This window comes from Pundamilia nyererei, unplaced genomic scaffold (assembly GCF_000239375.1).
Source record: "Pundamilia nyererei isolate P.nyererei 1_Seehausen unplaced genomic scaffold, PunNye1.0 scaffold00332, whole genome shotgun sequence".
In the NCBI taxonomy this organism is placed as follows: domain Eukaryota; kingdom Metazoa; phylum Chordata; class Actinopteri; order Cichliformes; family Cichlidae; genus Pundamilia; species Pundamilia nyererei.
Genome location: NW_005187733.1, coordinates 126,719 through 136,171, shown reverse-complemented (window position 1 = coordinate 136,171; position 9,453 = coordinate 126,719). Strand labels below are relative to the sequence as shown.

General features: G+C 37.6%; 1 protein-coding gene across 1 annotated transcript in view; it reads left to right on the top strand.

The window, feature by feature from the left end:
• Positions 1–9,185, top strand: part of clvs2 (clavesin 2) — a 47,241-nt gene extending 38,056 nt beyond the window's left edge. Inside the window, exons 3-5 of the mRNA XM_005751888.1 lie at positions 4,944–5,054; positions 5,723–5,955; positions 7,919–9,185. Coding sequence (XP_005751945.1) covers positions 4,944–5,054; positions 5,723–5,955; positions 7,919–8,012 — 438 coding nt within the window. The 3' untranslated portion in view covers positions 8,013–9,185. The remainder of the gene's footprint in view (positions 1–4,943; positions 5,055–5,722; positions 5,956–7,918) is intronic.
• Positions 9,186–9,453: the final 268 nt, after the last annotated feature.

Genomic DNA, 9,453 nt, shown 5'->3' with positions numbered 1-9,453 from the left:
AAATAAATAAATAAAAATTCTCCTAATTTCCACATGTTCGCTTGGACCTGTCTCCATCTGCTGTCACCTCTAATTCGTGTCAACCTTTTGCAGTAACTGAACACAGTGACCTGGAGCAGGAGTCCAAAAATAAATCCCCTCACTCGCTCATTTGCTTAGAATCGAATTTTGCCTCTCAGGAGCCAAACATCAAAGTAAATGCAGAAGTGGTTTTGACTGTCTGGTTTCTGGAATTTGGCAGCTTGGATTTACTGGCTGCACAGCCTGTGTTTTTGGCACTTAGTTTGAATACGTTTTTTTTTTTTTAAGTAAGACCAGGTCATGGCAAAAACTCAAGGTGGAAAAAAGGTTCCACTTAAACGCGGGATAGGCCAAACAATTCAAGAAAATAACCATTTAGTAAACTGCAATTCAAGTGCTCTGAGAGGGAATCAAACTGTTTTCAGACTTTACCAAATCTACCTCCTGGCATGAGTTTCTGAGTTCTATTACTACCGTTTTTCTCGTTTGGTGGTTGTTTCTGAAGTATTAGCCAATCATCTGCAAAGTTTATATAAACACATATTAAAAAGGCAGAGCCCACGGTGACTCACCTGCCTTTGGTGAAACACTTCATTAACGTAACAAGATCTTCGATGTACTGCCAGAATCATACAAATGAAAATGGCGAATAGAAAAAAATAGCTTAACCTAATAATTTTAGCAGTAGTTCAAAAGACAGTGGATCACTTTTGAATTTACAGACCAAATTTTGCTATTTTTTAAAAGTCTCCAGGCAAAGACCGCAATTTCCCAGTGCCTGATCATCCTGCCATCTCCCCAAGAACAGATACAGTTGCTGTGGAGCAGAAGGGTATTAACATTCTCTCATTAGGAGAGCACTATCCACTTCTAAAATGCATGCTGTGTGGCCCAAACACAAAAATTAAAACAGCATTATAACTGTAGGTTACACACACACGCGCGCACCAGGGAGTTTATTTTCCACTTTAGGAGAGGATTTATCCTACTATAATTAGTGAACATAAGTGGCCAGGTATGATAAGTCATAAGTCAACTGCATTTCTCTTTTTTTCTTTAGGCTTATAGTTGAACTAATTTATTCTGTTTTTAAATGTTAATCCTCCACTCTTCAACGTTCCCTTCCCACACACAGCAGTATTTTACTGACAAACACATACACCGGGTCAAAAAGAAAATAACAGTTGTCTCCCTGCAAACACACAGTCACATTTAACTAAGACAGAAAATCATGCTTCTGTTTTCTCTTATTTTGAGATGATGACCGACCTAAACCCACATGCCCACATATGAACACGTGTAGGCAAACAAATCTATGTAGCAACTTGATATGAATTGTTTTAGTATTATTTTTTATTATATTATGATGTTTGGCCTTGTGGGAATCTGTAATATTTGTTGAAAAATGTTTTTACCATACCATTTCATAAGTCACATGCAAGATTTTTAATAGTTGTGAACTTTCCAGTGGATTTCTATTCCCTGGTAAATACAGATTTTGTTCTATTTTGAGATTTATAAAAGGGGACACAACCAGGTGATGCTTCAGGAAAGACAAGTCATACAGTAGTCATAGTCAGAATCTGCATAATGACATACACCAGTCTTCCCTTTATGGCTTGTAAAGAGATTTGTCTGCTCAGCTGAGTGGAAAAAAATGTAAAAATCCACCTCAGCATCTGGATTGAAGTTAGATTGGACGAATACTGACTCAAATCATCTGCAAGCTCTTGTGTTAGACTTGTCCAATGAATAATATTATATAAAATCTGTCTAAAAGTGTTGAAAATCAATTTTTTCAGCTATTCTTCATCCATTCATATTACCTCCTGTTATCTCTTTGGTGATTCTTTTCACCTATATTTCATCAAAGGAAAACAAAAGCTGAACACCCCAAAAATAACCACCTTCCCATTAATTTAAGCCTTTAATTCGTTCTCCATCCTCAGTCCTCGAGATCTTCTTACATCTTTCCCTTTCGGATCTCCTTTTATTCTCACTGTAGTGTCCCCAACCTGTATTTGAATACCTCCTCCCTCTTTCTTTTCTTTCAGACATCACTTGTGCGAAGGCAGATCAATCCTTTAGCGCCTGTTTCTTTTTCTCCTCCTTCTGTCCCTCCAGCGCAGCAGAGGGCCTACATCTCATATTCCATTTTTACTATTTCATGTATAATGCAGTAGGTCCCTTTATCAAAGTGAAAAAATGTCTGTCAGAGCAGAGGGCAGGCCAGAGATTTAGAATCAAAAAGAAGCACTGAGGGGTCGGACAGCTGAGAGACGAGCTGTCTGACCTCCATTGGACCAAAATACATTTCTTTGTTATTTCTTATCATCTGAACATGAGGTTGAATATTTTTGCAACAAATACACAACATCTGAAACATTAACCAGCATTTCTTGTGCAATGTTAAGTTAATCCTTGTTTACATGTTTGAATATGTGTAGGCTACACAGAAACAGACAAATGAAATCATCTTAAATGTGCAGCTTTTGTCATATTTTCCAGAGGTGAATGCAAAACACAGGAGGATGTTAGCTGGGTAACAAGAACAATCAGACTGGAAAAATAAAAAAGTAAAACTAACAGCAAAACACAAGTGATGGGGAACTATCAAAATAAAACAGGAAGAAACTCAACTGGGGATCACTAAACACGGAGATGAGGATTTAACAAGATACAGGAGGATACTGGAGAGGCTAGGATAATAAACCGGTACACACAGGATCAAATATAGATAGGCTGGAGTGGTAATATAATTGGAATTCTAAAATATTAAAAAGCTCATTATAGTAAAGTAAGAAATCAAACTCAACCAAACCTCTTGAAACTGAAAACAGTCATAAAACCAAGTGTTACAGTACGCTCCAGCAACACAAAGACCTAATCAAAAGTCTGTACTGAAGACTGGAAACAGCAAAATCTACAGACCATGACAGCTTTTTAAAAATGTATGAATGAGTGGATTAAACACAGAGGACTACCATTTTTAGTGTTGTCCACATTTTTCAACAACAACGAAGTTAAAAGAAAATTTAAATTGCAGGAAATGATGGAAGAAGAGTAACTTTGATCAACTTCATGATATGTAAATAAAGTATTTATTTATTTAGCAACTCTTAAGATTGAGGATATTTTCTGGAAGAGTATCCTGTACTGATATCAGCAAGATTGAAAATGCATGTTTTTCAAAGGCAGGGGAAACCAGAGCTACTAGAGGAAAGTCATGCAAACACAGCGAGAACATGCAAACTCCACACAGAAGCGAGCTCGTGACCCTCTTGCTGTGAGGCAACAGTGCTAGTTACTGAGCCACTGTGATGCTAACAAACAAACCTGACAGAAGTGCTGCATTAGGTTTTGACTTTCTTGGACATTTTTGTCTCTTCCATCCACCTTGGAAGTAGGTCAAGTTGTTCTAGAGAAAGGATGAATGGTAGAAAAAATGTGTTTGAAAAGATTTTCAACCATTTTATGTTTATATTATGAAAAAAATCACTAGGGGAGTATGTTTGTCAAAATGCCGAATACTGCATCTTATTATGAAACTTACCTTCCATCCATCTTCTTCTTCGTATCTAATTATGGGCTATCCCAGCTGTCACTGGTTGAGATGCAGACTATACCATGGACTGGCTGCTAGTTTGTCACAGGGCGGTTGGACATATATAAATATACAATGTAATAAATATATGGAATTTATTTTTGGCAAATGGCACATCTTATGTAGTCATTGAAACATTTCTTGTCCTGGAATATTGGGTGTGTTGGTGGTGCTGCTCTTTGAATGAAGATTTACAGTAAATGATGATTGGCCCATTACTTTGCTGTTTAGAGGTTAATTTTGGCGTGATTGTTACTCTAAAGGAAAATTCTGAAGGTTGCCTCAATTAATATAAATCATTCTCTGATCCTGAACTAACCTTCCAGTTCTGTTAGGTTTGTTGTAAATATAGTCTTATATGTCTTTAAATTTTATATGGCTCTAGATCAAAGCTTTGTACAGTGTATGAGCTGACATTACTGCTATCAGAGCAAAATCACTTGAAGTGACTTTGGGCCATGATGATTCATATCAGTCAAATCCTGATTTACAAAGCTGCACTGACCTCAGACACTGTCACTGTCTCTCCCACACATTGCCAACATGTTTTATATAAACATTTTCCCCAAGCCATTTTTATCAGCCAGCTCTGTTATGTCAGATTGCTGTACAGTCTTCACCATACTGCTGGACTACGGCCAAACGATGATTCATACACATGGACTGGAGCATAATTATTATAATGGTGTCCACATTCTAGGAATCACTGAGTTAGGCTCAGAGTACACACACTAACCTGTATGAACAAGGCTTCATTTCCCTCTGGGCTTGTCCTGCAGCCACTGCAGACCATTTCCTATCGACTATGAGGTTAGAGGCCATTTACAAAACTAATCTAATGAAAAGAGACAGGAAACGCACTCAGGTATGTTGCACAATACAATGGTGATTAATGAATTTGCAGCAGAAGTTTCCATGGCAATATGTAGTTTACAGTTTTACGTTTCTGGTTAAACATCTTTCACTGGTGATATTTTTCTGCTATTTTCAGTCTTTCTGCTTGACATATAGAGTTGTCTGTTCTTGTTCGTCAAAACAAATAATATCACAAAGACAAAAAAGTAACATAATCTTAGGTGAACATTAAGAGGTTATTAGAACTTGGAAACTGGCAGGAATATTATATAAGGGCATAGCTCAGTACTGACATACAACTTTGTAACACACACACACACACACACACACGCACGCACGCACGCACGCACGCACGCACGCACACACACACACACACACACACACATATATATATATTTACCATATTTTGCTGACCTCCAGATACCATATTCATCTGTGTTGTTTTTTCTTGTGTTTCCTACAGGACAGTTTTCCTGCCAGATTTGGAGGGATCCACTTTGTGAACCAGCCCTGGTACATTCACGCTCTCTACACCGTCATCCGACCCTTTCTTAAAGACAAGACAAGGAAGAGGGTAAGCCAAGAGATTTGTCTATAATCCGTCTTTCAGCTGGTGCAAAATCAGGTAAAAAAGCACCCTCCAAATTGGGACCACAGACAGTCTAACAGTAAAAATAACCACACAGAGAGCCACTTTAATGTGGATGATAGGTGAAAACTATTAGCAAGCCCGAATTCATATGGTCTCCTTTTAATAAAGTAATTTGGTTCTGATTGTTTTGTCTTTTTCTTTCTAAATTTGAAATGGTAATGACCTATTCAGCAACCTATAAACTTAAAAAACACATACATGCTAAAAACAGAATATAGAATTAGGTTATAACAAGTTGTACTACTCAAATTTAATAGGAATGATGACATTTTGGGTCTGGTTACTGGCCTAATAGTCAAGCTTTTCTGGGCTTTGTGATCTTTTTCATGGTTTCAAGAAGAGAAAAGAAATTGAATGTGGAGAGAAAAATTCCAAGAGTTTCAACATCCTCGTTCCAACACAGCTAAATCAAATGAATGGCTTGTTACTAGACCTTTGGCAAACTTGATGTCATGCTGAAGAGCTAATTCAACCATTTGATTCAGCTGCGTTACAGTAGGGATGCAAAGCTGCAGGACAGTAGCTCTGGAGGACTGGAGTTGGAGACCTCTGGTCTAAATTGTTTCCCTGTGCATCTTTTCCCTTTGCAGATTTTCATGCATGGTAACAACCTAAACAGCCTCCATCAGCTCATCCACCCAGAGATCTTGCCATCGGAGCTTGGTGGGATGATGCCACCCTACGATATGGGGACATGGGCTCGAACACTGCTGGACCACGCATATGACGAGGAGACTGACTACTGTCCAGAGTCCTACACTCTATCAGTACAAGACCTGGAGAGAGACCTGGAGAAAAACCTTTCCCCAAAGACCATGAAGAGGTTAGCGTACCATCTTAAAACCTCCACAGTGGTTTTTATTTACTGTAGTACTGTTTTTGATTATTATTAGTTTTAAGAATATATTATTAAATGCTTTAGGACCCTCTTAATGACAACCAGAGCTACTGTTTTTTCCTGAGGCTAAGGAGTCCCACCCAAATATTTCACAGCTGCTTCAGGCTTAGGAACTACCAGCTAATACATTTTCTCAGAGAATAATGTAGGTTTAAAATTTAAACAATGCACAAAAAATGAATAAAATGCTTGTTTCACAGTAGGATATACTGTGGAACTAATTTGGTTATCTTTGCATAATTATAGTAAACAAAAGGCATAATAACAGAACTATACAGGTTTTATCTCACTGTGGTCTTCTTGTAATCATTGTCTCAGCTGGCGGGGATGAATATGCTCTAAATGGTTCCATCTGATTTTATATTCATTAGATTTTTATTTAAGCAACTAGTGTTATTTGGCTGGACCTCTTTGTGATTCTTGTGCAGATTTATTTATAAAAGATGGACATAGTCCAGTGGCTCAATCCTGCATTAATGGCCAGCAGATGTGGAATCCTGTGGTTTACATTTGATTTATGTGACATTTTTCTGGTGAGTGTAGATTCCCGATTACTAGTTTTAAAGTTTTGTTTGTTCTGGTTCTATTTAAAGTAAAACAGACATTAGATAGTCAGGGTGTGTTTTATGGTGCGCTTGTCTTGTGCTCAACAAGCCCCAAAAACAAAATGATATGCCTCAAAAAGCTGAATTTAGGTCTCCAAAATAGCTTAGTCGACCTTTTATATACAAGCTGTGGTTTGAAAAAAGAAGCAATAAAGATGCATAATGATATGATGGGGTCAATAAATAGTTTATGAAGTTGAACCCTTACAAAAAAGACAAGTAAATAAGCAATCAATACGCAATCTAGTATTATCCAGACTAGCTGACTTTGGGGGTCACATTTATATTTATGTTCATTCATATGCTAAAATTTATGTGCTTATTCTTGACAAAGAGAATTCTGCTGAGAGCATGTTTGACATTTCCTGCTGTAGAGTTTCCCCCCTATAGGCCACTGTGCGGTGTAATTCACTGTGACAGTAAATCATCTCACCACTGTGGAACGTCAACTCACTCAAAGACATTTATACTATGGAAGACAAACAGCAGCGAGTTAAGGCAGCAGGCTGTCACTGCAGGAAGGCTCAACCCTGCCAATCATAAATTAATTATTAGTGAGTTATAAATGGTCTGACAGTAACAGGGTGCATTTAAAAATGAACTCACTCTTTGGTTAATTCCCATATAGCAGGAAATAAAAACCTTTTATGACACTTTTTTAGCCTATAAAGCACTGTTAGTGTTATGCGTGTTATACTATAAAATCAGTATGCACGAATGCATTTTTATTTAATGTGCGGATGCTGTTTTCTTTTTATGAAGTATTAAAACAAAAATTATAACACAGGTTAACTAGTAAAAAAATAATACTGATAAATGATTGCATATAGAACATAATGAAACATAATGAAACTTGCAAGTAACATTTTATTTTTTCACTTTAGCATTTTGAGTTATTTACAAAAACACACTGGTTATGTTACAGACACAGAAACAGGTGTTTTCTGCATGTATCCAATGTCTTATAAAGAATTTTTAACTTTGTGTGAACAAAATAATAAACATAGAAATTAGAGGATTCCTGGAAATCAAACCTGAGGTGATGATTGACCTGAAGTTTGTTTTGCAGATTTTATTCATACTCACAATTTGCCTCATAGCATGAGACAAAATAACGGATAGACTGTTGCATCAGACTTTACACAAGTAGGTCGGAATATTTTAACATCAACATAAACCGTTACAGTTAATATTTCACTGCACTTCACGGTTGACACTCTAAAGCTTTCAGCACAGTTGGCGACACAGTTATGCTAATCACCTCCTGTTCTTTGTTCTTGTAGGTCTCAGTCGGTGGTGGAACCGGGAGTCCTGAAGCGACCAGACAAAGTCAAGAGCGAAGAAGACAACATGCAGCCGCTGCTTTCGCTGGACTAAACCGTGCAGTCACAGCTCAAAAGCATACTCAAATCAATATTTACACACACAAATACACTGACTTACTGTGCACAAGCAACACGCGCCCTGAAAAACACCTTCCTCCAGGAAATGCTGCTGCTGCTACTGTTGGATTCACCTTTTTCTCCAAATCATGGAAAAGCAAGCAGCAAGAGATGAGAAGGACGTTTCCTCAGACTTAAGGGCATCCTAAGAGCTACTGATGGTGTTCTATATATTTATTTATTTAGTTATTTGTCAAGTGCCAATTCCAGAAACTGTAAATTAACGTCTTTAAACAATCCAGTATGGAGCAGGGAAGAGACGCTCAAGAGAGTGAGTTGTGAAAGTATAGTGTTTACTGCACTTGTACAGGATACAGATGATAAAGAATGTGGAAAACTGATCATGAAACTTCAAAGAGGGCTTGGGGCCAGAGCTCTTGAGCTACAGTTTTTCCTTTTTTTGTACAGTAATTTGAGGAAAAATGCCCCATATGGGCAAGAAGCACGGCTCAGGATCTGCAGCAGTGATGGCGATCAGCTTGTTTAACCTCCTGGACCCAAACTGGCATACAGGCAGTGGGTTTACTGGGAGCTTATTGGGTGTTTACTGGGGGTTTGGCATCTTTCCTTTGAAAACAATGGCCGAACTCTTGGTTCTCACTCCAGTTATCTCTTGGAAAAGCAAACCCCCCTTTACGGTAAGAGTTGGCTCTATGTATCATTTGGTTTTTTTTGTTGTTTTTCCTTTTAGTCATTCTCTCGCTTGTTTCTGACCCATATGTCACAGAGCACAGCGCTGTCTTCTGCCATTAGGGATAACACAAAGTTGCTGTCTCTTATTTTTAACATAGACACACATAATTACATATTTGTTTGGGAGACCAAAGATGTATTTTCTGAATTTCGATGGACAAATAAATGAGGCAAAACTTTGTAGAAGCAGGGAAAGGCAAAGTGTATTATCTTCTCCTGTGACGTTGTGACACATTTGTTGGATGTAATGGCATTAACGAGCTTCTGAAAACATATTCCCATCATTTTAACACGGTATGCGTATTAGATATTTAGAGATTAAAGCATCACATTGGTATGTTGTTGACCGATTATTTCCTCCTGTATACAACAAAAGCAGACTTTTTCCTTTTTCAAATGATCCCAGGCTGCCATTCACAGTTTTTAAATCCATTTGAACTTATTATTAGTATTTTATAAGGCATTTAAAAACCAGCTATTTGTCGTTTGACACCCTATAATTACCAGATTAATCTGAAGAATTAAAATGCCCACATCACTGTTTGATGAGAAAATTATTCCATTACCACTGTCAGGAAGTGCAAATTTTATCCTTTTTGTGTTAAGTGTTTGGTTTGCAGCATCTTTAAGGATACCCTCTGAAGCATGAGAGTGCTGTTAGAACATCCTGACAGCACCTGAAT